The sequence below is a fragment of the Pyricularia grisea genome, assembly GCF_004355905.1.
Source record: "Pyricularia grisea strain NI907 chromosome Unknown Pyricularia_grisea_NI907_Scaffold_1, whole genome shotgun sequence".
In the NCBI taxonomy this organism is placed as follows: Eukaryota; Fungi; Ascomycota; class Sordariomycetes; order Magnaporthales; family Pyriculariaceae; genus Pyricularia; species Pyricularia grisea.
In genome coordinates this window covers 8,498,419-8,513,371 of record NW_022156716.1, presented here as the reverse complement: position 1 = coordinate 8,513,371, position 14,953 = coordinate 8,498,419, and the positions used below count along the sequence as shown (strand labels likewise).

Genomic DNA, 14,953 nt, shown 5'->3' with positions numbered 1-14,953 from the left:
CGCAAGGCGAGACTCTGCTGGAAGTCTAGCCTGAGTGCTGTGCCACCGAACACGCCCTATCACCCACTAGATATTCTCAATCCTCTCGACCCTGTCGATTTTGGGCTAGATCGGGGACTTGCCGCTATGGCCTAGCCTGCAAGTTTTCTCACGATGCCAATGGCCAGTCCAATGACCTGTCCAACGACCGGCCCAGGCAGTCGGCTCGTGCCTCAGATCTCCAAAGAGACAAGTTCAATGAATGGAGGCGGCTGCGGCCGCAGCCAAGGATCCCGAACGATGGCATCACGGACCAATTCTTTCTCCAAGCTGCATAGCTGGTTGAGAGCGACCTCACTCTAACTCAACAAGTCATCAAGGAACTGGCCACCGAAACCAAGCTAGTAATTATAAGAGACATGGTACAGGATTTGACATCCCAAAAGTCGCTTTCGCAAAAAGTCACGCTGTGGCAGTTGCGCGTTTTGCCATTCTTTAACACCATCCTACACCGAAGCATCGTCGAGTCTGTGGTCCTGGAGCAGGAGGTTGCCATGATTTACCGCACACTTCTGGGGCTTGATGCGACCCGTCTCAAGCAACTTTTCGATTTCATTATCCATCTCATCGATCACTGGGTAGAGCTACCCTTCCTCAGTACCCCCACTTCCAGCTTAGAGGCTCTCTCTCTGTCCTGCAGGGTGCTGGCAAAAGCTATTGATACTAGCTCTTCCAACGTCGTCAGTGCGAACTTTGAATCCATTGCCCGGGACCTTCGCATTAGATCTAATGTCTTTGGCTCCGGAACAGAGGATTTCTACTCCTTGCAAGCCAACAAATTTCTCGAGTACATCTTTCGCCGCCTGAAGGTCGGTGAATCGATTCCGAACGCACAGCGTTTCAGGTCGCAAGCAACGGGCGCCGCTGCGGCATTCACACTTAGCCAGGACCTTCCTGGGGCACTCTCTCATCAGGGTCGGCGTCACGACAACGACTACGCCGACATTAAAAATATCAATTTGATGCCAACATACGAGGAGATCCTGTCGTGCCGTGACGAATACCTGCCGACCACAAACCCCTCGCAGCATCATATCCCGGGTCTTGGCGGCTTATTGGACCGCCACTTTCGACTTATTCGCGAGGATACTCCGCACGACTTGCGCAGCGCCATCCGCAGTCAGCTAGAGTCGAACAGGCCGGAGGTTGAAATCCGCACCAAAGTCATCAGTTACGATAATGCAACAGCTGTCGATGTTACATTCGACCGTCGTACGGGACTGGAATTTATTATCAGGATCGATCAGCCCAAGGGAGCCCGAAATCTTGAGAAATCGCAACGAGCTACATGGTGGGATACAACCAAAAGACTTGAAAATGGAGCACTCGTCTGCATTGTGGACGAAACCTACAACGTCATCTTTCTGCAGGTATCCAGATCCACCAACCGGACGGCTTCGGGGCCCGAAGTTACTGCTCAGACGCAAGCGACAGACGAAAATTACGAACCTCGGTATAGCTTGTGCGATGATGGCCGTCATGCCTTTGTCCATCTTCGAATGGTAGACATAAAGGCTGCAGAGGTCCAAAAGTCCTTGGTGTGGCTCAAGAGCATGGAAACCAGGCAACGACGACAGCTTTTCGAGTTCCCGTCCATTCTCCTGCCCTCCTTTGCTCCACCCCTTAGGGCTTTCCAGTCCATGTCGCAAGAGCTTAACATGCCGTTCAGAAATTTCATTTCTCTGAGCGTCGGCGACGAGACACCCACCCTCGACGCGCCGCTCTACACCAAAAGGCCTGGATTTTCATACAACCTCGGCTGCCTGACAAGCATTGGCACAGAGATAAGGCACAGGCCTGGTGACTTTTTCGATCTCGCCACTCTCTGCCAGCACACCACCCTTGACCTGACGCAGTTTCGAGCCATTATAGACTTACTTAGCCGATCACTCGCTTTGATCCAAGGGCCGCCGGGGACTGGGAAAAGCTACATCGGTGAAGCCATCATCAAAGTGCCGCTGGCGAGTAAGACCCGAGCTAATCTAGGACCAATTTTGTGCGTCTGCTACACCAACCAGGCCCTGGATCAGTTGCTGGAGCACTTGATTGACAAGGGCTGCCAAAACATCATACGCATCAGGTCCCGGTCAAAATCAGAAAGGCTCCAGCCCATCAATTTGAGAGAGGTGGTGAGACAGATGACACGGATGCAAGTCGAGGGCAAGGCTCTTTGGGGTTCGATCGAGATGCTTTAATCCGAAACTGAACATGTCCAGAGGAAAGTCAAAACATTTAAGCACCTCAACACAAACGAGAAAATCAGGAGTTTCCTCTCCATCCATCACAGCGCATCAGGACGAAATATTTGGATCGGCCAGCGGGAATATGACCGGGGGCGAGGACGACGACGGTGGCGTTTGGCAAACGATTCGCCATGGGCGTAAGAAAGCCATGCAAACTTGGCTACGAGTTGGTAAGACAGGGAGAAACCCCAGTCGACCGCTCGATGAATTGCACCGTTCAGAACTCAATAATATGACGCACCATGAGCGAGTCACACTCTACCAGAGTTGGCTTGGCCAGGCGATGTTACCAGTACTCGACCCACTAACAGCTGCGCACAATGAATACGAGGCTTCAAGAGAACGCAACCAGCGTGTGCGCAGCGCGATCGACTTGCGATGCCTTCAACAGGCCAACATCATTGGGATCACCACTACCGGGCTGGCTACGAATCTCGAGCTTCTCCGACGTGTCAACGGAAAGGTGCTCGTCTGCGAAGAAGCCGGCGAGGTCCTAGAGGCTCACCTCCTGACTGCGCTGCTCCCGACCATCGAACATGCGATCCTCATCGGGGATCATCTCCAACTTCGACCTCAAATTCAGGATTGGAGGCTACAGCGAGCAAACCCGGCAGGCCTCAAATATTCGCTAGATGTCTCACTTTTCGAAAGACTGGTACGGCCTAGCATACCCGGTATGCCGAGCCTCCCATTCAGCGTACTTGATACCCAGAGGCGCATGCATCCTTCCATCTCGGAGCTCGTACAGTCGACTCTGTACCCGACCTTGGCAGATTCAAATACGGTTGCAGAGTATCCACGCGTTCCTGGGATCACGAAACGCCTGTTCTGGCTTCACCATGAACACCCAGAGTCCGGCTGGAATAATTCTCAGGATGCCATTGAAACCTTTTACTCGAATGAGTTCGAAATCGACATGGTGTCTGCACTAGTCTCGCATCTAATACGACAGGGTGTCTACAAGTCTGGGGAGATCGCCGTCTTGACGCCATATCCGGGTCAACTCAAGAAGTTCCAGCAAAAGCTTGGCTCATCTATGCAGATCACTGTCAACGACCGTGACACCGAGGACCTGGCCAGTTTGGAAGTTGATGTTGATGATAAATTGTCAAGAAATAAGAAAAGTCCGGCTAAAATATCGGCGCTTGATGGCATCCGCGCTGCAACTGTGGACAACTTTCAAGGCGAGGAGGCAGATGTCGTCATCGTGTCGCTTGTCCGGAGCAACAAGGAAAAAAAGTGCGGATTTCTCAGCGTCTCCAACCGCATCAACGTTTTGCTTTCTCGAGCCAGACACGGCATGTACATCATTGGCAATTCCCATACATGCAGTAATGTCCCAATGTGGACGCAGGTCATCGAGATTCTCGGCCACAAAGGTAATATCGGCAGGGAGCTGGAGCTGCAGTACCCCAGACATCCCGAAACCAGGAGTTTGGTCTCGCAGCCGGACCACTTCGTCCAGTTCTCGCCAGACGGGGGATGCAACGTTCGCTGTGACCGCAGACTCGACTGCGGGCACTCATGCACGGGATCTTGCCACTCTGCATTTCTCCACGACACTTTCAAATGCATGAAGGACTGTCCCAGGCCCAAAAAGAATTGCACACACCCATGTCGCAAGCGGTGTGGCGAGCCCTGCGGCACCATGTGTACCGAAGCCATCTGCAATGCCGGACTGAGTCTTCCATGCGGACATGCCATCGACACTGTAGAATGCTGGAGGGCCCAGGACCCGGACGCCATACAGTGTTCAGTCACGGTGGAGAAGCTCGTCTCTGGCTGCCGGCACAAGGTCAAATTGCCCTGCCATAGGGACGTCAGCAGTGACAGCTACTCGTGCAGATCGGAATGCGGATTTCGACAGCCTTGTGGACACGCTTGCAAGGCAAAATGCTCCAACTGCTTCAGGAGAGAAGGCGGTAAAGTCGTGACTGACCATTTGACAGCCTGCCAACAAGTATGCGGGCGGGACTACAACGCTTGTAACCATCGCTGCGAAGCGGTCTGTCACCAAGGTGCCGACTGTTTGCCTTGCCCCTCGCCTTGCCAAAATCAATGCGTGCACTCCAAGTGCGGCAAGACATGCCACGAGCCTTGCGCCCCATGCGCCAAAGAGATATGCTCATCAAGCTGCCCGCACTCCAAGTGCAGTATGCCTTAAGTATCTCCAAGATTTGCTGCAAAGGTTGAGCCGAGGTCGTGGCTAACCCTCTACCAGATGTGCCGCCCCGTGCGATTGGGTCCCCTGCACCAAGCGATGCGGCGAGCTGCTGAGTTGTGGACACCAGTGTGAGTTCATCGGCTATCCATTTACTCGTCGCTGTTTGCATCTCTAACGTGATCAAAGGTCCCTCTGTCTGCGGCGAGGCTTGTCCCGAGCAGATTTTCTGCCAGCAATGCGCCTCGGATGAGGTCAAAAACCAAGTTGTCGATCTTATCACTTTTGATAAATACAGTATGATAGACCTTGACGAGAACCCTTGCATCTTTCCCGACTGTGGCCATTTCCTCACCTACACCACAATTGACGGTCAGATGGAACTCGGCATCTTCTATCAAATCTCGGAAGAGGGACTGCCAGTTGCCATAACCAGCGTTCCGCACCCGTTTGGTCTGGACGGCTCGATCAAGGCATGCCCCACCTGCCGCGGGTCTCTACGGAAAATTTCACGCTATGGTAGAATCGTGCGCCGTGGTCTGTTGGACGAGTCAACCAAGAAGTTTATCGCCTGGGCCAATGGCGTTTCGAAAACACTCTCTGAAAGGTTCCTCAGAGCTCGCGATGAACTGGATGAGAGAACGAAAAAAGACTTCGTCTTCACCACTGCTGCCTCGGAACAATACAACCTGGAGGGCTCACGCCAGGAGCAGATGTCTCATCTCTTGAGGTTGACCGGGTTGACTCGACACAAACGCCTCAAATCCTTGAGAAGCCAGATTCTTAAATACCTGGACCAAGTCGGGAGGGATGAGCAGCCGTACCAACGCGTGTCCAACCTTGTCTCCTTCATCAATAGACAGCGACGTGGAGGCGTGGGGGATTTTGCCTTTGATCAGGCTGCGATCCAGATGGGCAGCCTCATCGAAGCCTCAGCCCTTGGGCTCCAGTGCGATATCCTGCTCATCTCCGACTACATCGACCTCTGCCGGAGATCCGCGGACGGATCAAGAGGTGGCTGAAGTGAGCGTATTTACGGGCATATAAGGTCGTGGTTGCACGAAGAGCTGGGCTGCCTATTATGCAGTGCTGTGGATAGCAATCCAGTGATCTCGAGATCAGGCGAACAGTAAAACAAAACAATAACAATGGGCATAGGAAAGCTGCACGATGCTCAGCTGGTTACATTAAGGGTTGACCAAGGCCTATGGTCTAACACTGACGCGAAGCCGCAACTTGGTGCGCTCTCGAAATATTTTTCTCTTCACGGCCCTTCCCACCCACAATCTTGCCAGCTCTGGTGGATTTTGTCGAGCTGTCATACGGAAATAACTAGGGAGTCTTGCGGGCAGTCTGACCCATTTGGCACAGCATTTTACAGAGTTCCACCGGTCTCTAGCGGTCCATCACTCGGCAATTCTTACTTCGATGAACTTCCCAATTCACCTTATGACTTTGTTCCAATATCATTCCACCACTCTCTTCCACCATGCTTTCATCGTGAAGAGGTTTTGGATTTTTGCAGCTGATCCCGAAATACAAAGAACACTGGGTGCTTGTTATTGGCGGAACGGCTGAAACTCGGGAGCAAGCCAAAAGTTTAGGCTTCAACAAACTGCGAATATAGTATCTCCTTGGTGAGTGCTGCCCTAACGTGACCGCAACTCCGTTTTGCACATGGTTTTGGATCCCGTATTCACCTCCCAGGCTTGTGGAGCGCTAGTCGTCATTGCTGGAGAATTCGTCGTCCGACAATCCGTCATCTACCCATCGACTACCGGATGGTGCGTTGGTAGGCTCAAGATTTTGCTGGGAGGAAATTGTCCCAGTTATCAAGCGCCGACTCGAAGGTATTCGGTTCCGCAATGGCTGCTGCTTTCTATTGTTTGACTGCAACAAGTTACTGGTGCTTATCAATGTGTGAATTGCTTTTTGACGCTTCCCATCTCCCCCGCTGGTGCCAATGACCACATCTGGCTTACGCTTCAGGGGCACCTTATAGTTCGACACAACTCTGTCACTCTGGTGCTGGAGATGGCCATCCGAGCAAGGATACACGCTCTGGCTCCGTGAAACGATGCGCCCCATAGAACGTTGCGGCGTCGGCGAGGCGTTCTCTGCAGCGTTTGCTAATAAATTAAGTCCACTTAGAGGATTTGCGGCATCATTTTTCCGAGTCGCAGAAACATTCAAGGCGTAGTGTCGGAGTGTCGCAGTGGCTCTTGCCCTAGTATCCAGTTCACCAGGGCTCAAACTTGTCGCCGGGCTATGTGAGACAAATCGGGGGAGGAATTTGGGACTGTAGGTGTAGATGGCTGGTATTGGCCGACTGAACTAAAAGGTTCAAGTATAGTTCCCTAGCAAGTTGTTAACATAAAGTTATCCAGCTGCAATCGGGGCAAGACTTACTTTTCGCGATGCCCTCGACCGGTGAAAGTCTGCCGTCTTGCACAGGCTGTGATGGCTGATTGAAGCTTGTTGTGTTGCCATGAGCGTGGTAAGCAGCCGTGGTATTTGTCGAAATTGTATGGTTAAATGTGCCCCTATCGTCGGCAGCTGCCGGGCTGAGAGGACTTTGACGGCAACATGGGTGGTTTACGGATAGGTGTTCCTCTTCAGAAGCCAGGTTGAGATGGCCTTTTGGCCCTGCCACAGCGTTGTCTGGAAAGTCAAGCCAAATATCTACCTGCAGGGTCTTGCTGGTTGGGATACCATTAATGGTTATTTTCATAGGATTCCCTTGAAGTTCTGGCACTAGATGTCTGATAGCGGCCTTCTCATGGGAGTTTCCTCTAGAAACTGCAGGTTCTGCTGATGTTGCGGGGTGAGGAGCAGGTCCGAAGTACTGTAAGCCAGCTGTGGTTTGTGAATGGCCAGAACTCACAGACTCGATTACTTTGACCCTATTCAAATGCAAAATGAGGCAATAGTCTGAAGCTAGAACAGCCATCGTGGGGGATGACACAGCTAGTTCTATTTAGCAGTCGTGTAAACTCTGACGCACACCCAGTCACGGCTGTTGTGTGTTTTGGGTGTATCTAAGGAGGTTTGGTAAGGATGTAGACATAACATAAGTGTCGAAGATAATGGAGAAAATGAAAGTATAAGTTGGCTGGTTGTGCTGATGACCGTGCCCCGGAAACCCCGGAGTCGTTAAATATTTTACGGGAAAAACATCCTATTGGACAAAATAACCCGTTTAATACCAAATCCCAACCAATACCGGGCAGGCAAATTACCGAAAAAGCTATCACGTTAGCCATTTCGTCTATTAGCCGGGAAAAAGCTCCGGGCCTTAGCGGGTGGACTAGATCGTTATTAGACGCAACCATTAAAATACCTACCCAAAACGACATTATTCCGGCCTTACGTTTATTAGCCGATATGATTCGCCAGGGCACCGCCCCGGGTAGGGATTTATTATGCGCCTCGCGTTTAATAGGGTTATCCAAACCCGACGGCGGCGTACGCCCTATCGCCGTTGGGGACCTATTATATAAAATAGCCTTTAAAGCTGTTTTAAATATCTTGTATAAACCGGGCATTTTATTACCGTGCCAATTAGGGGTTAGTAGCGTGGGAGGCGTCGAACCGGCTATTTTTACCCTCGAAGAAGCAATAATGCGCCCAAACATTAACGGTATAAAATCGATTATCTCTCTCGATTTAAAAAACGAGTTTAATAGCGTACCCAGGGCTGCAATAGCCTCGTCCGTAGCTAAATGCGCCCCTGTTTTTTACCGTTCCACCTGTTGGGCTTATAATCAACCGTCGATTTTAATAACGGAAAACGGATCCGTTTTGGCCAGTGCACAAGGTATTCGCCAAGGCGATCCCCTAGGCCCGTTGTTATTTAGCCTTGCTTTTCGACCTACGTTGGAATCGATCCATAAATCGTTCCCATATACGTATATAACGGCTTATTTGGACGACGTATATATTTTATCCAAAACGGCCGGGGTTAAAAGCAAAATAGCCAAAATAATCGAGCAAAGCCCGTTTACCCTTAATTCCGCCAAATCGACAGAAACGAATATCGAAACGTTACAAACCAATGGTTTAAAAACGTTAGGTTCTGTGAGGATCAGGCCCCCAGACCTACCCTCAGAATCACGACTCGGCTCCACGCCGAGCCAGGGATCGGATAAAGGGTCCACTGACCCCGGATTTAAACGCGTCTCTCCAGCGCGTCGTCAATTGTAATTTCTCTCTTCTCTTCAGTTTAGAATTTTCGTCGATAGCGCCTAATACACTGAGGTTCTCCAATGTATGCCTGGCCGTGACAGAGCTCTGGGTTTCAGGGATGAGCCCTGAGATTAATAAGTACCGTGGCCGCAAACGATAATTATATCGTAGTAGTTCAACGGTAATTCCTTTAACATGCTATATTTTAACAATTTTAATAGTGTGTATAATACCCACCCTCGGCGTTCCCGACTTTAAAAACTAAAAATAAGCTACTATATTTTTGGAATTTGTTTATGTAACTTATATCGCAATCCATTTATTTCTGCCAACTTGTATGCGGATTAAAACTCCCCTGAAATCCTGCAAAAGTTTTTCAAAATATATTAAATTAGCAGGGGCCATCGCTGGGATAATTACAGAATTAGAGCGTTTGCTATTAATATATATTATGAGAGATAGAGTAGGGAGGAATAAAAATAACTTACTTATTTACTATTAATTCTAAACCCGGCCAACATTTTTATTAATTTTCTAAATTTTAATTGCTTTTTTTAAATATCCCGTTAACTTTTCAAGAATTTCAATTATTATATAAACTCGGAGCTTCACACCGAAGAACACCCTTTTGGTTTTTCCTATTATCAAATTTAACTTATTATCACTTTCGTTCAAATTCTGCTACTTTTTGAAACACAGAATCAAACACCACCATCATGCAATTTCCCACTTTTTATACGACGATCGCTACCATATCGGCCTTTGTGCTCAACCACGCTACCGCCAACCCTTTACCCGGCGGGGAACTAGCTCGAACCTCGCCAAATAAGGCTCTACAGCCTGTCGAACCCCCAAAGACTTCAACAAACAAAGGCCCAATTTGTAAAGTTAACCTTATGCCGGACGACATAAGTAAAACAGCCCAGTCTCTTGACAGTGCATATGCAGGGGACACTGTGGAGATAAACTGGCAAGGGTACAACATGAAAATTCTTGTACAAAAGGGCTGCGCGGGCGAAAAGATTTCTGGGACCATACCCCGGAACCACTATGTCTTAATCACTCCATTTTTTGCGGTGTATCCAAAGACTATCATACGAGATGATGGGGCATATCACAAACACTATAAACAGCCGCATTCCTAACTTGTGTGACATTTGGACCATGAGATCACCAGACCCTAACCCTGACCCCTGACCAACGACCCACCAGGATGATACCTTCATCGACGTCGCGTCGAGCTCAGAACTTTGTTTGTTTCCTTTCCTCTCCTCAGAGTAGAATCTTCGTCGATAGGTGCCAATAGACTAGCTTCCGTGCTATGCTTACCCTGGCCGTGACACTTTGCGTCCAATCCAAATGCATATGGGCCGGGTAGCCGTTTCCAATCTCGAAAGGTGAAAATCCTCCGAGAGAGTCATGGGGTAGCGTTGCCTGCACCAAATCGATTGCGGGCATACGTTTGTCCCAATCGTCTTGGAAATGGTTAATATGAGGGCGCAACCTTTGGTCGATGTAGGCGTTCATAATCTCTGCTTGCCCTGCTGTTTGGGAGTGCCCGGCCGTCGAAAGCTTTCACTTAATCTGCAAGATCTTGGACATCTCGTCGATCAAATCTGATACGAACTGCGGACCTCTGTCGGAAACGACTTTCGTGGGTAAACCATAAATGCGGTAAGGACCCTCGTAGTACATCATGGCTGCATCCTTTGCGGTAGCCGTCCTTGTGCATGGAACGGCCCACGACCGTTTCGTCAGCGCATCGATCATTACAAACAGGTTATCATTTCCCGACTTCGACTTGGGCATTGATTTAAAATCTACGACGACGGTGCTCCATTGTCGATCCGGCACGGGTAAGGGTTGTAAAAGCCCAGGGGTCTTATCTCTCGGAACTTTGGCTGATCGACAGGAGCAGTTGGCGACATAGCGGTCCACCATTCCGCTCATGCCTGGCCACCAAAACTGCTGTGCCACCAAACGGCGGGTCTTATTGCGGCCAGGGTGGGCCGTAGCAATAGTCCCATGAACTTCACGAATCACTTTGGCGGGCCATTCCCCGTCGCCTGGGATCACCAATCTCCCTCGGTACAGTACGTGTCTGTCGTGCAACAGCGTCCAGTGCTTCTCTTCGGGGTTACGGGCCTTAATTCGGTACTGTTCTAGCAGTGGTGAATGCTCGTTGGCCCTGAGCACCTCTTCAGCGAACAGCAGTTGTCCAGCTGCGCCAGTTGGTTCGATCGCTGCCAACAGCACTCCGAAACCGCCATCGGCAACAGTTTGCCAATATGAAAATGGGTTGACCACATAAAGGTCGTCGCCAGCACTGTCGACAGGGCGGAAAATAGCCATGTAGCGTTCTGCTTCCTGACGTTCTTTTTGATTTTGTACATCCTCTGCCTTGCGGGTCAAAGCATCTGCCAGCACGTTCTCGCTGCCAGGGCGGTAAGTGATCTCAAAATTATATTGGGAAAAGAAGTCGGCCCAGGCCGCTTGCCGGGAGTTGAGCAACCGTTTCGTAGAAAAGTATTCCAAGGCCTTATGATCAGTAATCGCCACAAACTTCTTTTTGGTGCCCATTAGCTCTGGTCTCCAGGTTTTCAGCGCCCTAACGACTGCTAGCAATTCCTTGTCGTGGATGGGGTAGTTGAGTTCCGCCTGCTGCATAGTTTCGGAAAAGAATGCGATCGGATGCCATTCTTGGGTGTTTGGGTTCTGCTGCAGCAACGCTCCGGCCACCACTCCTCCGGACGCATCAGTCTCTACCCTTGTTTCGTAATCCGCTTGGTAATGGGCAAGGACGGGTGCGGAAGTTAACGCCTTTTTCAGTGTATCGAAAGCCACGCCGCAATGTTCGTCCCATTGAAAAGGCACCGCTTTTTTCGTCAAATTCGTCAACGGTTTGGCTACCCGGCTGTACTCTGGGACAAACTTTCTGTAAAAATTGCAAAACCCTAGGAAGGACTGCACTCCTTTCACGGTAGTGGGTGGTGCCCACTGCTTCACGGCGGCTACCTTATCTGGGTCGACAGCGACGCCCTTGGTGCCTATAATAAAGCCCAGGAATCGTGTCTCTGTGACGTGGAACTCGCACTTTTTGATGTCAGCCTGGAGTCCAGCCTCTTTGAGCCTTTCCAGGACTTTCCGGACGTGAGTCTGGTGTTCCTCCTCAGTCTCGCTCAAAATCAGAATGTCGTCCATATAAGCGGAACAGAAATCGTCCAAATACTCCATCAGGATCTCGTTGATGAACTTCTGGAACGTGGCCGGCCCGTTAGTGAGACCAAAAGGTAACACATTATACCGGAAGGTCCCGTATCGGGTCCTAAAGGTTGTGTAATCTCGATGTTCCGGGTTCATGCGGATCCGGTGGAAAGCTTGCCTAATGTCGATCATGGTGAAGAATCGAGCCTTGGAGATCCGGGCCAGTGTCTCCTCGATTAACGGTAAAGGACAGACGTCTTTTTTGGTAAGGGCGTTCAGTTTTCGATAATCGACGCAAAACCGGAGTCCTCCATCGCCTTTTAGTGCGAACAGGATGGGGGCGGCCCACGGGGTCGATCCTGGCTCTATAAAACCTTTCTGGAGGTTCTCTTGGAGATATTTCCTGCAAGCTTCCAACTCTTCCTCCGTCATCTTGTAAAGTGGACTATATCCCAATGTTTTGGGGTCACCCTCGAGTTGTATATTATGGTCTGATCCCGGTCGAAAAGGCGGGACCTGATCGGATTCCACTTTGCTGAACACGTCTAACAGGTCGTGGTAATGTTCTGGAACTCTTTCTAACAACATCGCCCGCAGGTCTCCGTCGTCATCAGGGAGCAGCCTCTCGGCATTCTTCTGCCGCAGGACATCGTCGATTTCGTTTATCGAGGTGCAGTAGAGGGCTGAATCCTCCTGCACCGAACGCATAAGTTGTATAGCGCCTATCATGGCGACACTTGCCTGTCGGTCTTTGTACCAACCCACCGCGTCTCTCTTCAGTATGTATTTTCCTTTGGCATCCTTTTGTATGCGAGAGGAACCTTCGGCCTCTTTGATCTCTTTCCTTTGGGCATGACTCAGGCTTGTCACTTCAACCTTTGGCCTCGGCAGGTCGTAAAGTTCCCGTTGCATCTCCTGTAAATTCGGATCGGCGTAAGTTTCCCGGGGCGTGGGGATCTCCCAGGCCTGTCCCGACCTGGCCAGCAGTTTTGCTCTCCGGGGTATCGACGGAGGGCGTTCTGTCATTTTTTCCAAGGCTTGGATTCGTCGTTGTATCATTCGTTGTCGGGAGGCCGATTGATCTTTCTTTTCCAGGGCCGCATCTCGACGATCCGCGTCCGACTGGTGTATGGGGTTCACAGACCTCGGATCTGGTGATTGGGTCATGTCGATATCTCGATAACATACCGCCAATGAGGGTAGGCTTTCCGGGAATTGGAGCCGTCGGTGACGACAGTCAGTAAGTATTCCGTGCTCCGCCAGGAAGAGTCGTCCCACGATCATCTCTTGTGGCATATCCAAGACCAGCATCGGCGTTTCGCGGAACCTCCGGCCCTGTATTACAAAAGTGGCCAATGCAGCAGTATCGATCTGTTGCGAGGCTTTTCCGTCATAGCCTCCAACCTTTTGGGGGTGGAAGCCGACAATTTTAGGGGCTTTCAACGTTGTGTACAGTCGCCGAGCAAGTTGTTTGCTGATAAAAACGTACCCATTTGCTCCGGTGTCAATCAAGGCACGAGTGTTATAATTGAGTCCATTCAGGGAAATGCTGGTCGCTATAAGCATGGGGTCGCCGCCTAGATATCTACGTAAGAAATCGTAGGGTATCGGCTCTTCCAGCAGCCTTTGCTTTGCAGCGATTCTTTCTCTCAATTCGCACATCTCGGTGGTTGGCCACACCTTCCCTGGGAGGGAGTCCAATTTCCCCAGGGCAATCAGTTTTCCGACATGACGACGTCTTCTCCAAACATATCGGTACCCTTTCCGTGGTAGCTTGCAATAATTTGGTTAACTCGGTCCTCGGAAATGGTGGGGCGACCGGTGTCTGTTGGGGCAGTTCCTGCTAATGTGGCCCGGTTCACGGCATTGGAAACATTTGCCTGTCCGGATAAGTCCACGCATCTCCTCCACACTCAGTTTGCCCTTCTGTCCCTCGTCAACAGCGCCTCCGGTGGTCCGGGCTGGTCCTCCAGCACGTGGAATAACAGACCCTCCTGTGGTCTTCTTGATCGAGGTGGTCTTGGTCTTATTCTTATCTTCGGTCCGCGAGGCGTAGGCTTTGGTGAGGTCATAGGAGATGCCATCGGCCGTACGGACGTAGGCGTCAAAAGAGACGTTGGTATCCTGGTGGTATATAACCATTGCGACTCGCAAGTTGGTAGGTAGGCGGCGGTGCAATTCCCGCTTCCAGCTTCGCTTCGGAAGGCCGCTCTGACCTGCCAGTTTGACGAATTTGTTCTTGAAAATCATAAACTTGTCCTTCGTCGACATAATCAGCTTGTCCAATTCGTCCCGCGCTGTATCCTCGAGTTTGGTATCCTTGTATTCCCCGCGCAAATGGCACATTATACCGTCGTACGTGGTGATCTGATCGGGATGGGTATCGTTGAGGTAAGGGAGCAAGGTGTCGGCGGCGTCACCTGCGAGACGGGACTCGACGTAGGCGCTCTTATCTGCATCGGTGGGATAATGCGCTCCGTCAAGCAACAACTTGTTCTCGATCCGGCGGTGCCAAACCTCGAAAGTAACCTCGTCTTTGTCGGGGTTATTAGAGAATGTCGGAGGATCCTTTACGCGGGATTTGTGGTGCGAACCACCGGAACCGGTACCAATAGTAATCGCGGTAGTTTCTCGTCGGGAACGGGCTTCGCGGAGCAGGCGCGAAATGGTGGCCTCGTTTTCTTGCTTGGTGTTGTTTAGTAAATCGATTTGGTCCTGCATATGGGCAATGCGATCTTCCAATTCGTCTACTATCATCTGGTGTTCTTCCTCGGAAAGAGGAGCCTCGTTGGTTTTGCGTGTCGGCCCATCAATATCTATTGATGGTAAAACTCGCTGGTCCCAATCATCTAACCGAACGGGTTCGTCGGTGTCTTCTCGGGAATCGTTGGTCTCGTCCTCCCCCCTAACCGTCACAGTATTTCCCACGCGCTCCCGGGTCGACGGGCGACGCTGGGCCCGTGTTCGTACCGTAGGCTGCTGACGCTGGCGCTCTGCGCGGGGGGGGACCTGTCTCGGGGCGACCGTGGTCAGATTCGACCTCTTGCCTTCCCAACTGGGCGGTCGGCTGCCGTTCGGCGTCGTTCTTGGTCATTTCGGTATCGTGCCTCATAGGCGTTCG

At 50.9% G+C, this 14,953-nt stretch overlaps 2 protein-coding genes across 2 annotated transcripts; one reads left to right on the top strand and one right to left on the bottom strand.

Moving 5' to 3' along the window:
* Positions 1 to 398: 398 nt before the first annotated feature.
* On the top strand, positions 399 to 6,801 carry PgNI_02596 (uncharacterized protein; the record flags this gene model as incomplete). Its single annotated transcript, XM_031122658.1, has 7 exons — positions 399 to 2,214; positions 2,327 to 2,419; positions 2,594 to 4,101; positions 4,232 to 4,287; positions 4,504 to 4,574; positions 4,633 to 6,080; positions 6,167 to 6,801. The coding sequence occupies 6 exons, from the start codon at positions 399 to 401 to the stop codon at positions 5,463 to 5,465; spliced, it is 4,377 nt and encodes a 1,458-aa protein (XP_030986486.1). The 3' UTR covers positions 5,466 to 6,080; positions 6,167 to 6,801.
* Positions 6,802 to 13,620: 6,819 nt separating this feature from the next.
* Positions 13,621 to 14,926, bottom strand: PgNI_02595 (uncharacterized protein; the record flags this gene model as incomplete). Its single annotated transcript, XM_031122657.1, is given in 2 exon segments — positions 13,621 to 14,825; positions 14,842 to 14,926. 2 exon segments carry the CDS (start codon positions 14,924 to 14,926, stop codon positions 13,621 to 13,623), a joined length of 1,290 nt encoding a protein of 429 aa, XP_030986487.1.
* Between the last annotated feature and the right edge of the window lie 27 nt (positions 14,927 to 14,953).